This window comes from Natator depressus, chromosome 14 (assembly GCF_965152275.1).
Source record: "Natator depressus isolate rNatDep1 chromosome 14, rNatDep2.hap1, whole genome shotgun sequence".
In the NCBI taxonomy this organism is placed as follows: Eukaryota; Metazoa; Chordata; order Testudines; family Cheloniidae; genus Natator; species Natator depressus.
In genome coordinates, this window is record NC_134247.1 from 13,824,775 (window position 1) to 13,841,071 (window position 16,297).

General features: G+C 48.8%; 1 protein-coding gene and 1 long non-coding RNA gene across 2 annotated transcripts in view; one reads left to right on the forward strand and one right to left on the reverse strand.

Moving 5' to 3' along the window:
* LOC141998644 (uncharacterized) overlaps positions 1–16,297 on the forward strand; it is an 89,703-nt gene that overhangs the window by 16,505 nt on the left and 56,901 nt on the right. The gene's annotated exons all lie outside the window — the stretch shown is intronic.
* LOC141998643 (CMRF35-like molecule 2) lies at positions 10,190–14,760 on the reverse strand. The gene is made up of 5 exons (XM_074971501.1): positions 14,681–14,760; positions 13,057–13,392; positions 11,780–11,939; positions 10,907–11,034; positions 10,190–10,274 (listed from the first exon to the last, which is right to left on the reverse strand). The coding sequence occupies exons 1-5, from the start codon at positions 14,718–14,720 to the stop codon at positions 10,252–10,254; spliced, it is 687 nt and encodes a 228-aa protein (XP_074827602.1). The 5' UTR covers positions 14,721–14,760; the 3' UTR covers positions 10,190–10,251.

Genomic DNA, 16,297 nt, shown 5'->3' on the forward strand with positions numbered 1-16,297 from the left:
CCCAGGCCCATAATCTCTTATGGGATTTTCTTCATGTGCATGTGAAATTAAATTGCTTATTACCTTGTTTACCTTCACGGAATATCTTTCTAGATAAATGCTCTATCAATGACGCATTCAAATACCAGGGAGGCTTTTTTATAGCACACCACAGATGTGCAAGGTGCTGTATAAGTACCAACAAAGATTGAAAACTATTCTGGGCAGGAAATCAATCTACATCAAGAAGAAAGCAATGGGGGGAGGTGGACTACTGAGGAGGGTGAAGTTAAAATTGAGTAGGATTGTGTGATGGCTAGGGAGACTAGCGCATGTGTCCAGGTAATGTGCAAACTCTTTATCTAGTATAATTTTAAGAGAGCCGTACTTTGGATTCAACCTTTAAATGGGGTTTGAAAAGGGACTTCAAGGGGACAGGAAAGGTGTTCACAAGTGAGTCTTTGGCCAGCAGTTTAGCCTGGGAAACGATTGCAGCATAAGCCCTTTGGAACTCTAATAGGTGGTTTGTTGGGCATCTCTTCTTCGTTCCTGTTTAAGTGTTCAGACTAACTCTAAAATGCACCATTTTAACACCCAACTACTCAAGAGGTTTCTCTACGGCTGCCCCTTTTTACATGAGGGTGGAGAACACTCATCTCTTAGGGACTGATTCTGTTTAAACCATTGTGGAAGTTGTTGAGGCCAAGACTTTCCAAAGTGACAAGCGTGTTTGGATGCTCCCCTTGAGCCATTTTCTTCTAAAGAGGGTGAATGCTCAGCACGTTCTGAAAACTGGCTCCACAGAAATCAAGGCACACACAGTCCCTGTGGGGATTTTTTTAACTTGGCCTGAAAGCCTTCCAAACCCTCATTTCTAGGTCAGTGTTCCATTGTTCCTCGATGGCCCACTTCAAGCCGTGGGGATAGAATTCTGGGCATCATCTGTCAAGATGACAATTCTCGCTGCACATTCATCCTGCCCTCCTGCCTGAGGCCTAGCCTGGCTGTGAACTAACAGGAATTGAATATGAGCCATCGTCTAGCCTGCAATAAGGGAAAGGAGGAACTCAAATACCACAAGCCTTCTACAAATAGAGAACTACATCTGTTACAAGGAAGTGTTATGGAACAATGAAATCAAGGTCACGATGGGCCAAACTATATGTATTCTTGTTTTGAGAACACTAAGCAAATAAATCAAAAAACCACCAAGAGCTTTTCTTTCACTCCTAACTAGTTGGAAGTGCAGAGGTGAACACATCATTAGGGATCTATCCTGAGATTTTTGTCTGGTTAAAGGTACGATGGTCAGTTTGCATTTGTGTGTATATCTATCTATAATATACATTTTTATCATGGTCTGGTTTTATTGTAACTCAGTTTAAATAAACTGGGGACAGATTAGTTAATCTTCACACCAGCCTTCCATCTTAAAGGGCTATGTTCCTTCTCTCCATGTGCAGAAGGCACCATTTACTGTTGAAAGCAGCAAGTGTAATCAATTAGAACTTGAACTCATTGATTTTTCCCTCCCCACCCCTTCCCCAGGGCCTTACAGATACTTCTGCATTTCAGCTGTCACTGATTGACCCACAGACCAATCCAGCCCACCCAGAAATCCATATTCTCACTGAAAAGATTTTATTGGTTTGGGTTTTAGCACATGACATAATGTGACTGTTCACGTCCTGCAGCATGAATGGCACTCCAATGCTTGTGCGTCTTTCCTTAGCTGATGCCTTTCAGGTGCTAACCTCATGTGCCTCTTACACACTTCATAACAAGAGGGTGAAGTGAAAGGAGAGAGCGAATGGGTAGTTTGTTATGGAAGCTCTAGGAGGGATGGCAGTTTTGGTTACTGGGATGTATTAGTGATTTGAATATTTTATCTATTTTAGATGTACAGAGAATATCAAAAATTCCTCTCCAGGATTCTAGGTGCCTTTGCCATATAGTCAAAATATACTTGACTAGTACAAACAAGAGTTAGGGCACTAGACTCCTCAAAATTAGGCCAGAAATGCCCCCCCCCCCCGCCCCGGAGACTCTGGTTCTCATTCTTGTCTCACTGACACTGGCTTTACACCAGTGTAGCTTGATAGACTTCACTGGAGCTGTTCCACATTCTCACTTGTGTGAGAAAATCGAGCTCATTCGGTGGTTGGGCAGATACACAGGGCTGTGGTCTGCTAACCTCTGCTGGTTCTGATCCATTCCTAACCTCTGAATGAGGCAGGTCATGAGCTGAAACGAAAAACAGAAGCCACCAGTTACTGGATGCAAAGCCCTCAATGTTGGTTGCTTTTTTCATACCCATCATGGTATAAGTCTGCTCCTATGGGTCTCTCTGAACTCCTGAGCAGGGCTATGCAGTAGTGTATGGGGGGGGATCTCCTCATTCATACGCTGGGGAATAAAACTACACTAAAAGTAATCGGATGCAGTGTAAAACTCCCCTGGGGGAGGCTCTCACCATGTCCATTGGGCACCAGCTTCTTGGAGTTTCTCTTGTTCTGTATGCTCACCCAGATTGCAGCACAGACTAGGCACAGGAAAATGGAGGTCTTCAAGAAGCCCAGGAGTAACAAAGGGATGAAATGGTTGCTGAGTTGGTATCTAGGTAGGAGAAAGAAAATGGCACCTGGTCTGTAAGGCTCTGTGTGAGAGATCAAACCTGTCTGAATAAAACTGGCCTGGCTCCTCTGTCTGAAAATGTTTGTGAGATTTCTCAGTGAAGGGGAGGCCTCAGCGAACTCCATCCATTTGCTCACAATATTTACCTGAAAGCAGCAGGCAAAATCATCTGGAATGTTAGTGTTGGCCCAGACAAGACCTGACAGATGCTTCAACATTTCAGCTGTTCCCCATTGACCTACAAATCAATCCTACCCTCTCAGAATCCATGCTGTCCTGAGAATAGACTTTCTTGTGGCATACGATATCTGTGAGAATTCTTTGCTCTTGTTAGGGAATTGGTAGAAAGCAGAGGAATAGAAGGTGATGATGGGGTTTCCTCTGTCCAGAAGGACCACAACAAACTTCAGCCTTATCACAAGAAATGCTGATTCTGGGTTTCTATAGTGCACCATGATGACAAAATGGTTTCATTGAGAAAAATTGGGGTGGGGTTGGGGTGAGGGTGGTAAATCTTAGAAAAAGAGAGAATTATGTGGAACGTTATCTCCAGCATAGGAGCACATGGGAGAAACCTCTTGTTTTCTCTGAGCGATATTGGCAAGGACGCCCTCAAACCTTCCCAGAATAAAGAAAGGTTAGAAGCTACATGTGCCATGGATTTCACTGAGATTGAAGCAAACAGACCTTCTGGACTCCAGCTCTGGTCCTGAGGAGAAGTTACTACTCTGCTGTGTGGGATGCGACATCTCTGTTTTTGGTGCAACTGGTGATGGAGGAAAGGCTAGAGATGGATATGGAGTAGAATAGAAAAACTCTGTTTGACAGAAAACAAAATATCTTGATGTGATTTATGCGATATTAACATTCACGCCGCACTTCTACCATGGCTTCGTGTGCTGAGCTGGAAGCTCTTCACAAATGTTAATTAACTCATGCCCAACCCATGTGCCATAGGTTCAAAAGGAATTAGGGAGAACATAGCGAGAATCCCACCACATATCGGCAGCTACGGCTGGGGTACTAGCCCTTATCAAGTAGGGGATTAAACATGGAACAAAGCATTCACAAGGAGCTACCAAACGTAACCACTCCTGTTGAGTCAACTGCTGTCCAGGGTTGAGGATGGTGCAAGATCCCAGAGCTTCCTGGTAGGTGCCCCTCCAAGGCACTGTAATGAGGACCCCGGCTCCCAGCAGGCAAGTTTGGAGTAGAGTGGAGGAGCTATCCTTTGCCCACAGCCTCCCTCTCACCTCTCTGTTGTGGGAGCTGATTGACTGATGTCGGGCAGCAGCTACCCCTCTTATTTTGCTGAGAGAGAAGATATTGAGGCTGCTACCCTCACACCAGGGCTAGAAGTCAGGCTAGAGCCAACCTTGGAGCCTCTGTCTCTGAGCAGTGCTGGCTCATTCCTGATCTACCACATGGTTCTGCCTGCTGGTTGGCAAAGCAGGCCTCGGCATCTCCTAGCTGCAGCCAGCCTGGGAGCTGATGCAGACCAGGCCAGGTTTGGAGAGGAGAATGACCTCTCTCTTCCTTCCAGGGTGGAGCCTTTGTGATGTGATAAATCATTACATGTGGATCCCAGGCCCCACTCTGACTTTCTCAAATCCATCCTTCCCCACCCCATTATTATCTTGTTGACCAAGAAGGGGAGGGGCCAGGCATAGCAAAGATTGGCCTTAACCCTGCTCTCCCCCACCTTGAGCTACATTTGGGCTCCGCTTTGCCACAAAGAGATCAGAGCAAGGACTCACCTTGGAGAACAGTCACGCTAACAGGGGAATTAAAATCACTTTTGCTTCTTAGATTTATACCACACCAGTAAATCCCAGTGTCTCCCAGTGTCAGGTTCTCAATGGTCACTGTGAACATGCGCAGGGTGTGATTGTCTCTGATGGAGGCTCTGTCCCACTTCACCTCGGCCTCTGACCCTGTGGTCTCAACCACTTTAGAGCAGCTCTGCCAAATTATTCCACTGCACCAATATTTTGGAGTTTCCTGATATCCTTCATGGTACTGACATGGCACAGACACTGACCTGCCCCCTAGCCCACTCACTGCCCTTGGGCCAGTCAGCTCCAGGGCCGCCAGCCCATGGAAATAACCTGAAAAACAAAATAAAGCAAAACTTGTAATCTCTGGCCTACACAGAAGGGTTGAGGATACAAGGCCACGCCTCAAGTGACTCCTCTCCCTTAGCTCAGGCTGGTCACTGTGTTCTACATCTTACTATCCCTTGCACTGGATGGGCATGACACCATGCAAGGAACCAGGGGAAACCTTATAAAAATATATTGGGGGGGGGGGGGAGTCTCTGACACCTCGGGGGAGTATAAACACAATAACCAACAGTGTTAGCGCTAAAGATTCCATCAGACGGAGATCAGAATACCCACCAGTCCTGCACTTGTAGGCGTCTCTTGTCTAAAGCAGATGGAGGGAAAAGGGAAGAGAATGAATCTGAGACCACTGGTTAAATTAACCTCTCGGGCATGAATGGATGAACATGAACCTCACACCTGGAAGTAAGAGAATCACCCCAGCACGGGGCAGCTGCATCTTCCCGACAGCTGATCCTTTCTTGCTCATTTTCTTCCAAACGCCCCAAAAAGTGAGTAGTGCTTCTGAGGTGGTGACATTTCCCTCTGGAGTTTGCAAAGCCTCCAGTGTTAGTAACATCCAGACACTTCTGCTTCTTTTACTCTTAACTGATAACGTGTTTCCTTTGGCTTTGTTTTAATTTCACATCCCTCTTGTACACTTTATATAAAAAAGAAGATAAAATAAAGAGAGAGACAATGGGCAGTCTGAGACAGGAGATCTTGGAGGATATGTGTTTTGGTACTAGGACAGCGGTTCTCAAACTGTGGGTCTGGACCCTGAAATGGGTCACAACCTGTGGTGAGCTGCAGCCGGTTCGCATGAACCGGTTGTTACATTTTTGAAGCAGTTTTAGAACCGGTTGTTAAAAATTGTTACGGCTCCCTGAGCTCCCGGCTGGGGAGGCTCCCCCGGCCCCTCCCCTGCCTTCCCCCCTCTCGCAGAGCCTCAGCGTGCCGCACCACCGGCACCAGCGCTCTGGACCGCTCCTGGGCCGCTCGGCAGCGCCTGTCCCTTTGAGCGGCTTCGTAAGGGGGTGGGGCTGTGAGCTCCAGTGGGCCGCGTGGCATCCATACACGCTGTCCTGAGCAGCATGGTGAGGGGGCTGGGCCAGGGCTGGCAGGAGGGGTTGGATAAGGGGCAGGGAGCGGTTGGAGGGGGCAGAGGTTCTGGGGGGGTGGTCAGGGGACAGGGAATGGGGGGGGTAGGCGTGGGAGTTCTGGGGGTCTGTCGGGGTGGTGATGGTGGATGGGGTCGGGGCAATCAGGGGACAGGGAGCGGGGCAAGTTGGGTAGGGGGTGGGGTCCTGGGGGGAAGTAAGAGTGGGGGGTCTCAGGAGGGGGTGGTCAGGGGACAAGGAGCTGGGGGCAGTTGATGGGTTGCAGGTTCCGAGGGGGGCAGTCGGGGGCAGGAAGTGGATGGGGGTCAAATAGGGGATGGGGACAGGCTGTTTGAGGGGGCACAGCCTTCCCTACATGGCCCCTGACACAATTTTGCAACCCCGATGTGGTCTCGGGCCAAAAAGTTTGCCCACCCCGGTCTAGTTTATTATTTTATTAAGAGGGGTCGCACTTGCCTCGTTCATTATGTTGATATGCGTTTAATAAAGCAATACTTTGTTTCTATTGTAATAAACATGTAAAATGTTTTTTTATTTTTTTTATTGTTAAGTATGACTCCCAATGACTCAGTGCATTGCCACTTCTTATGGCGAAAGGTACAAAAAATACATAGTGCGGCACATCCCTTAAATCCAAACTTTTTATAGGGAACCGGTTGTTAAGATTTTCGCAGCTCATCACTGGTCGCGACCCTGTTTTAATGGGGTCTCCAAGGCTGGCTTACACTTGCTGGGGCCCTTGATCTTCGGCTTGGCCCCCACCCTCCTGGGGGGGTGGGGCTCAGGCTTTGGCCTCCCCACCCGGAGCAGCGAGGCTTGGGCAGGCTCAGGCTTTGTTCCCCGCTCCTGGGATCGTGTAGTAATTTTTGTTGTCAGAAGGAGGGGACAAGGAGCATTGTCCCATTGTCAACCCATTGTCACTGTGCAATGAAGTTTGAGAACCCCTGTACTAGAATGTATCAGTGATGTAATATATGAGAACATAAAAATCATCTATGCAGGGTTCTAGGTGCCTTTGCCATATATTAAAAATACAAACTAGTACAATCAAAAATAAATGTACTAGCCTCTTCAAAATTAGGAAGGGGAGCCCCCTGCTCTTGAATTATGTGTCGTTGTAGTTATGCTATTCAGCAGCAAGTGCTGTATGCTGTATAGGTCCTTAGACAGGGTATGATTGGAAGTAAACAAAAGAGACAAAGCTGGAACTCAAGCTGTGTGGAAATCTGTTTGTTCCTGTAGTTGTTTGTTTTCTTTAATAAACATTTTCTCCTTAAGAGAGGTGATAACTCACTCCAGCCTTGATACACAAATATCAACTCTCAGTGCTCCCCTTCCTCTCCAGAAACCTGGACCAGAGACAGAAGTTGTACTGGCAAGACAGTTCCCTATTTTAGACTAAGAGTGAGAGTGAATTCCATGAAGCAGGTTCCCTCATGGGTCCCTGTCCTGGCAGCTCCCTCTATACATTGCAATCACTGAGAGTATGTGGACAGGGTGATTGTCCTCTCTGCAGACTCTTTTCTGATGCAGATCCTGTGTTTGACCCCATGATTTCAGTAGAATTGTGCTTCCTTACACCATATGTTAACTTGGCTCTTTGCTCTGTCACCCCTACATCTCAAGACAAGTTCCCCCCTCCCCCGTATGTTCTTCACATTCAAATTCTCCTGTCTCACTGACACAAACTGTTCATTGGGGAATTTTGAAAAGGATTCAGACACCCGAACCATGCACAGGATGCAGAGAGAGAGAGAGACTCCTGCAGGAGACTACAAATGGGGGAAAAACCCTTCAGTGCAAACCACCTTTTCCTCACAACCATGAAGGCTACAAATGCACTTTTTAAAAGATGAAAACTGAAAACTCACAAATCACATGACTCCAGGACCCAGGTCTTTAAGAAAACTATCAAAACATCACAAGACTCCCAATAAAATTATAAGAATTGGCAACCCTCTTATCTTCTCCATCAACAACTTTCTCAGGAGACTGATTTCGATGTAGGAACAGATTCTGCACAGCTTGTCAGTCCCATCTGTTGTAGGGTATAATCACTGCAAGGGCATATTTGGGGCTTTCAAGCTCCCATAGTGAAGCCAGAAGAGCTTGTGAACTTTGTAAACCCAATAACTTCAGTGTATTTCCAGTGATCCACAAAGAGTCTGTGAAGGGACACACACTCATCCTGTTATGGAGGAGGTTAACCAGCTCCTCCGGGCCTGCTCCATGCTAATGAGATGCACCTGCAAGGATTGTTCAGCCTGGAGGGGGAGCACCTTAAAAGGCAGGAACTCCTCACAGGAACGGGGGTGAATAGGAGGAAGGCAGCTCTGCCCAGGGACTGCTGGAGACAGAATGAGTCCAGCTGAGGAGGAGACAGCTGTGAGGCATACTGCTCACGAAGCTGGGCTGACCGATGGTAAAGCAATACGCCCCGGGGAGAGGGGTAGAAGGCAAACTCTGCAAAGGGGCAATAAACTCAGAGACACAGCTCTTAGAGATGACTCTCTAGGGGCTGCCTGAGAGACTGGTCCTTGGTCCTTGATCCAGCCAGACCTTCCCCACCTTGCAAAGGGAAGGAAAGAACAGGAGCCAACCCCAGCTTGTTGGCTTAGCCTGCAGAGAGCTTCCCCAAAGGCTGCCCACTGGGGGAGAAGAGGGGGTAAATGATGGACAATGGGACCTGTGGGGGTCCAGGGAGCCTGTCTCCTCCTCCCGCACAGAGCCCATGTCATTCTCACCTTTGAGAAGAATCCAAAACAAAACAGGGAGAACCCTCATTGTCCACCTGGTTCCCTCAGCAGGTGAATCTCTTGTCACAACAATCTGATTTCTCCAAGATAGCGCAGGGATCTTCTTTCTTTTGCCACTGTTGAAAATGAAACCCTGAGGCTCCCTGGCCAGTTCTTCAATTTGGAGTTTCCAGATTTCTCAGCTACCTCACTTCTCTAAGACGGTCCTGCGAGTGTACAGGTCTCTCTGAGAAGTTGGGTCTACTCTGAGGTTTATGGCAACTGGGGTAACAACAGCGAAGAGGCTGCACAGGTGCAAACCCCATATTGCCAACCTCAAGTGTTCAAAAATTAATGAGTCAGGCCCCAAAAAATCATGAGGCTGGCTTAAAAGTACTGAGTACGTGTGACCTGGATGCCCCATGTTGGCAACTGATAGAGGTACATAGTTACAAGTCTATTCTCAGGGACTTGCCTAAACAGGCATGGTTTACCTGCGATCACCATCTTCAAGATTTCACCTAAGAGTGAAATTTAGTCTGTGCCAAAATCTAAAAACTCTCCGATCGTCGTGGTTATTGCAGCTAACTCAGTCGAGTGAGAACAAGTAACGTCTTTTGACCCAGCCCAGCCAGGTGTTGACGCTCTAGACAAGGTGCAGACTTGGGCCTTTACAAAGCGCAAAAGAACTCAAGAAAATGACCTTGAATCGGGGGACCATTGTGGGCAAAATGAAGTTGTAAAAACCACCCAGGTTATGACAAGAGACTCTCTGGAACTGTATAAAAGGAAAAAGAAGGACACAAGATGGTAGCTATTACAGAGGCGACACTGGGCCAGCAGGAGTGTCTTGTGAAAGGTGGATTCCAGCTTTATTAACTGCACAAGCACTGTATGGGCTGACCATCGGGTGAGAAATACCTTCTTAGATGGGAAAGGAACTTATGAATAAACATAGGCTCTAGATTACATTTTATTTTTTTTTTTTTTTGCCCGTAGCCATGTGTTTCCAGTCCCTGTATTTGCTTCTATTTGAATCTTTATGTTAAGCTGCTTCCTCTTCTGGTGCACAGCTCCAAGAAAAGTTTCACACTCTGTGACTAAACCCAGAGCCTGTTGGAGTGTCTTTGGCCTCCTTTTATTCATCTTGATCTGCAAGTCCAAGTCCAGCTGAGCATCTCTAAATGGTCCATTGCCAATTGATCCTGGAAGGCCACGGTGCTAGCTGAATATGTCAGGAACACAAGTCTCTGCAGGCCTTCCACCACTTCAGGTGGGGTTACTACTTTCCCTCTCCTAGCTCTTAGCTGTGTCCGAGCCAGCTCAGATTGATGGCTAGCTCCAAACCACGTGTCAAGGGCTTGTGCCAGGTTTGGAAAACTCCGTCTTTTTTTCTGGGGGTAAATTCTGCAGCACCATCAGCGCTGGGCCACCTAAGTTGGCTGCAAGAATACCCACCTCCCCCTTTTTTCTTGCCAGCCATTCATTGTGTTTATGATGTGGACCTGAGCCTACACATGGGAACCACAGAGACAGACAGCTGCAGGAGATTATCCCCTAAGAATGTGGAGAAAATAGTTTGTTTACATGAGAGGAAAGTCAGGCCCACTCTGTGGACTTATGATGTGGGCAGAGCTGAGGGATGCATCCTTCTTCTGCCGATTCTGACCCATTCCTAAGTTAGGAGAGGGGCAATTCCTCAGCTGTAACAAAACACACAGACGTCGCCAGTTACTGGATGAGGAAACTGGATACTGGATGCTTTCTGTTCATACCTGTCAGGGTGCACAGCTGTTCTGCTGTGTATGTTCCTGATCAGGGATACAGAGCAGTGAGGATGTCTCCATATTCACCACCATACTCACCACAGTCATATACGGAGGGTTCGGGTCAACGGGCCCTGCTCGTGCAGCACAGACGGTTTGGGGGTGTGTTCTGGGTAGCCATGCAGGAGAGGAAGCGGTCTCAGCAGAGTTGTTACCTTACCCCAGTCACAGATGGATGCCGTGGTTGGGGAACGGGTGGACCATTGGCTCCCCCTCCCACAGTGCACTGGGCAGCAAAGCAGTGGTGGTGCCCCAAGGAAAATATGCTGGACCAGGGACAGACCCAGTATAGTTTGCCCCATCTCCAGAAGGATGGGGAGACTAGAAGGGACCATGTAACTTGAGCAGTTGCAATCTCCCTCCCAGGCTATGTGGGGCAAGTCAATAACTCACTGTCCCTTACTCTGTGCTCATGGTAAAGCTCTGACAGTCCCTGGGGAGCAACAGAGCAAGACAGCACTGGGAGCCACCCAATGGAGTGTCATGGTGTGAATGTCAGAGGCTCTCACCATGTCTGTTTGGCACCATTTCCCTGGAGTTCCTCCGGTACTGTATGCTCACCCAGATCACAGCACAGACCATGCACAGGAAGACGGGGACGATCAGGAACAAGGGATAGAGGATGTTGGGTTGGGATCTATGCAGTAGAAATACAATAGAAACTGTAAAGCTCCGTAGATTTGACTCAACTCCTCCCTCTAATACATTCCCTGGGTGCTCTCTGGGCAAAGGTGCAAACAAAGCTTCATTGGGGAGAAGAGGTAGCACCCATCGCCTCAGCACCCTGTCCTTATACCAAACCCCAGCACCCACCTCTAGTTATTCATTTATCCAGTCAACAATAATCTGATGTGACTGGACTCGGACAGTCCCTGTCCAGGGCTCCTCTGCATCTGGAATTGCCATTGTCCTTCATGTGACTCCAGCCCTACTGAAACTCCAGGTTCTTGCTGATAAAAGCAATGTTAGTTTTTCTGTGGGATGTTATCACCAGTCATGTCATTATTCTTTGTTCCTCCGCGCACAGGGAGGTGATGCAATGGTCACATTTTGTGATCTCTGTTCTCTTAGCTGGCTTTAGAGGTCTTAAAAACTCATTGATAGGTCCATGAGTTGATTATTTCGGGGGCTGGGGAGGACAATAAACAAAGTGGGTTTCCATAGAATCATGTAAGGGAAGTTGGATCCCAGCACCAACAGAATTCTCCGGAAAGTTACTAGGATCCAATGGAAAACCTCACTAGCATTCACTGGCTGGAACTACTGAGATGCTGCAGAAATCTTAGGCGGGGGGGAAGAGAGCCGAAGGACCCTACACTCCACAATTGACTGCACCGGGGGGAAGCCTACAGACCCAGTGAAGTGTGAGCTCTGGAACGTACTGTGCTTGGACGTCACTGCTGTCCAAGGAGCTGTTACTTGAGGACGTCCATGAGCTAGAGACATGGCTTCCGGTGGAAATCCGTGTGAAGGCAGGAGCAGCTGGCTGGTCTGTTGTCTGTGGTGCCTTTTCCATTGGGATTGAAGAAGGAAGAGCTGCAGCTAAAAACAGAAATTCAGCACAATTAAAAACACGCGCAACCACAAACGTCTCCACCTTGCCCCTACTTCCCCAAAAGAGCCTTCCATGTATATCATCATGGAGTATGTTTGTCATGGAAACAACACACTTAGTCCTGACCCACATCGGAATCCAAACCGTAGCATTTTGTCAGGGCTCCTCAGATCTAAGGCCTTTGTACCAACTCTTGGAGCGAAGGAGCGCTGAGCTCTGCACACATGTGTGGCTAACTCAGCTAAGCTGGGAAGGTATGCCTAACTTTTCAGGACAGCTGCTCTTTCAGTGAGACAGGGATCCGCAGGAGCCACGGTGAGTTTGGCCAGCACCACTCACCCCTTACATTTAATAGTATCAGCAGTGGTGGTGTAGCTGTGTCGGTCCCAGGATATTAGAGAGACAAGGGGGGTGAGGTAACGTCTGTTATTGGACCAACTTCTGTTGGTGAGACAAGCTTTTGAGCTACACAGAGCTCTTCCTCGGGTCTGGGAAAGGTACTGTCAGTCAGAGCCTGTATTTAGCTGTGCCACTCGGCGTACCTTTCCCAGACCCCAGGAAGAGCTCTGTGTAGCTCGGCTGCTTCTCTCTCCAATCCAATACAAAAAAATTAATAATCTAGTGATCCCTCCCACCTCATTTACATGCTACGTGTCTCTCTTCCCCCATTTGGGGAATTGTCCCCACCCCCATCACACCCACCCCCTTGGGGAATGACTCCCCCTTCCCTTTGGAGAATTGCCTCCCCATCCCCCTTTTCTCCTGCCCTCTCTCTGGCTAAGGTGGGACTGGGGGTGGGGGCTGGGCAGGAAAGAGGAGCTCAGTTCTGAGTGGCTTTAGGGCCTCAATCAAGAGTAGCGCTGCATGAAGGGTGCTGCAGGGCTGGAGCAAAGAGGCTAATGTACCTGTTTGCACTCAGACGGGAGTTCCTTCCCCACTGTCCCCAACTAGCTGGAGCCCTTTGAAGGAGGCAGCAGCAGCGTCTGACTCCCCTGGGTTAGAGGAATGTCTTCAGAGCTACAGACAACCCTCCCTGCCCCATCCATCCCTCCTCCAGCGTCCCCTCTCTTGTCACTGCCATGGGAGAGCAGAGGAAAGCTTTACCTGGGGAGACGATGACTTCGATGGAGTCCCTGGGATTAGGGAGGCCAATCCTAGCTACCCCACAGAGGTAAGTCCCCGCATCTGCCAGCGTCAGGTTCTCCAGGGTAACTGTGATAACGCGCTGGGTGTGATTGTCACGGATGGAGACTCTGCCCCACGTCTCCTCAGCCTCCGACCCCTTGGTCTCAAAGATGAGGTGATTGAAACACAGCACAACTTTGCGTCTGCACCAGAATTTCGGATAAGCCTCATAGCCTGCCCCGTACCGGCACCGCACAGACACCAAGCCGCCCAGCTGGCCATGTGCTGTGCCAGGGCCCGTCACTGCCCAGCAGCCTGCGAGAGACAGAGCCAAAGAGAGAAACTGAGAATCCTTCTAGCTATGAACAGCAGTGCACTGCAGCCAGTGCTGGGGGGCAGCGGATTGTGGGGGATGCTCGAGCATTTGGAACGTGTGTGTGCAGCAGGAGGAGCAGAGCTGGGAGAATTGGCAGGGGCAGGGTCTTTCCTAGCCCCAGTTGACTGGGAGTTATTTTAACTCAAGGGAGGACATGCTGGAACCCTGCAGGAGCAGGCATTGCCATTCAGCGTTGCTTTGTCTTTGCAGTAATATGAAGTAAATTAGATCTGGTTTTCTCTCTCAATATTGCTGGCTGGAGACTGGCTGGAGGTCACTCCTTCCATACAAGTTGCTCATATCTCGCTTTACCTTCTCTATTCTCTGGGGAGAGACACAAACCAGTGGCTTGTCCCACCACCAGGGTCAGTTACTGAGTCAAGGGGAAGAGGCGTCTCTGCACAGGGACTGCAGATTCCACAGGGTCTGGCTTCTGAAGTTCATGTCTCTAACCTTTTAAAAAGCTGACTTGGGAGCAAGAGCAACTCACGTGCTCCACGGCACGGGCATTTACACCAGTGCAAAGTACCGTAAACTACTGTCATGCTGATGTTGTAGCCTTTTACACCCACTTTCATTGACGTAAATGCCTATGCAAGGTGCAGGGCTGTGGTGAAGTGGGCCCGTCATTCCGCGCAGGGGTGGTGCACACCTTAGCTCACAGTAGGAGCTATGATACTTAACTGCAGCCATCGGTTAATATCTCAGTGTTACCAAATCCAAGCGTTGCAAAATCAGGTCAGTCCCCACCCCCACCCCCGAGCATAACAAGGATTTAGGAATCAGCAGATTTTAAACATAATACATCAGTGGTTCTTTTTTCTTGGCTTTCTGGATTTGAGTCTTTAGGCTGCATTTATGGCACATTTTCAAGTTTTTCTCTGCAACCACAAGGGCTAGAAACATTATCGTTTTTTCCTCAAGGAGTGCTGAGATTCTCACACATTCACATGACTGTCTGGGCTGCGTCTTAAAGCAAGCAAACAGATACACAAGACTAGACCTTTTTGTGTCTTCTCCACAGAAAGCTTTGTTAGGATACAGATTTCAAATCTTTACTTCCCTGCATGGTTTGCAAGCTCCATCTCCAGTAGGCTGTAACAACTGCAGGAACCTATCTGGGGCTTTCCAGCTCTGATGGTGAAACTGGGAGAGCTTGTAAACTGTGCAAACCCAATCACTTCAGTGTATTTCTAGCAATCCCCACAGTGCCGACATCACTCTCACCTGGGAAAAGAATCCAAACCAAAATGGGGACAGTCCTCATGGTCCTGGTTTCCTCTGCACAGGACTCACTCCCTGGGAAAATCAGGTTTCTCCGAGACCTCTGGGACCCTTCTTCTTTTAGGCCAGTTGACGATGAAACCTGGAGACTCACTGACCAGTTCTATAATCTGAAGTTTCTAGATCTCTCAGCTGCTCCACTTCCCTTTGAAGAGGCTGGTGTTTCACGAGGGAAGGAAGTTGCTCCACGTCCATTCCCTACGGTGGTGTTTGCTATTTGCATTGAGGACGAGCGGGGACACAGCATAAAATGTGGCTTATTCCAGAGGCTGATGGGAAAACTTTAGCCACAAAATACACAGATCATATGATGGTAGATCTCTTGAAAAAAAATGTTACTAATTGTAACACAACCTAGGGTTTGGGTCACAACCTCCAATTAGACACCCCTACCTCCTCCCAGTGGAACCTGGTTGGTTCCACTGCAGGGACCCCCAGAGAGAGAGACCCTGCTGCAGTTGGCCTGTGCTAGCTAACCAAGGCTAAGGAGCTCAGGCTACGGGGCTGTTTAATTGTGGTCCAGACATGCGGGCTCAAGCTGCAGCCTGAGCTCTGGGACCCTCCCACCTTGCAGGGTCCTAGAGCCCTGGCTCTGGCTCCAGCCCAAGCCTGAAGGCCGACACTGCCATTAAACAGAGCCCTAGCCTGAGCCCTGCGAGCCCAAGTCAGCTGGCACAGGCCAGCCACCGGTTTTTAATGCTGTGGAGACCAGTGGTTCTCAACCTGTGGCCCGCAGGCCGCTTGTGGGCCAATCAGCACACAGCTATGGCCCATGTGACTTCCTCAGGGCCATACAGGTAGGATATATATTGTGTGGATGCAGCCCACATAGCCACAGAGAGCTGCATATGCAGCCCACAATGGTAAATAGGGTGAGAACCACTGGTGTAGACATACCCCCTGAGGCTTCAGCTCTCTGTGTGTCTACATCACTTATTATTTCTATGTGGCAGGACTGATATTGTCCCCCCTCCCCAGCATTCAAAAATCATGTGTAGGTCTCAGCAACCATGAGATTGGCTTTACAATCTCAAGAGCTTTGGTTTATTTAAAGATGTCTTTTGGGGTTCTTTGTTTATCTTCCATTTTTTGAAACCTGAGGGTGCACTCAGGTCACCTTTTCAAATTTTTGAAATTTTTGAGGGTGGGCTGGAAATGTACTGTTTCCTTTTCTAAGGAAAGCTGAGATTCTCCCATAATCCCAAGAATCCAGGAGCTGGAACTTTTAAAAAAGCAGCGAATGTTGTGAGACTTGCATTAAAACCGTGAGAGTTGGTAACATTGGGGCAGCCGAGTGGATCTGGTGGCAGCTGTGCAGGCAGTGAGGATCAGCATGGAGGTGGTGGAGGGGACAGAGTTTAAAGAAGAGTGGAGCTCCTGTGGGCAAAATAGGGAGAAGGAGCAGATTCCCCACTCCCGCCCACCCCCCCCCCCAGCATCATTACTCAACCTGGGGTTACTAGAGGGTGGGTGGTATGAGGGCCCCTAGTGGTGCACATGGTGGAGATGAGGCTAGGAAGGAAAGGCTGGAGAGCATAAGGGGAAAATATGGAAACTGCA

What these genes read in the sequence shown, in the direction of transcription:
- LOC141998643 (XM_074971501.1), bottom strand. Translation starts at nt 14,720, where the DNA reads ATGAGGACTGTCCCCATTTTGGTTTGGATTCTTTTCCCAG. An exon ending in GGTTTGGATTCTTTTCCCAG is followed by an intron (nt 13,393 to 14,680) that starts GTGAGAGTGATG and finishes TGTCTCTCGCAG; the next exon opens with GCTGCTGGGCAGTGACGGGC. An exon ending in AGCAGTGACGTCCAAGCACA is followed by an intron (nt 11,035 to 11,779) that starts GTACGTTCCAGA and finishes TCTACTGCATAG; the next exon opens with ATCCCAACCCAACATCCTCT.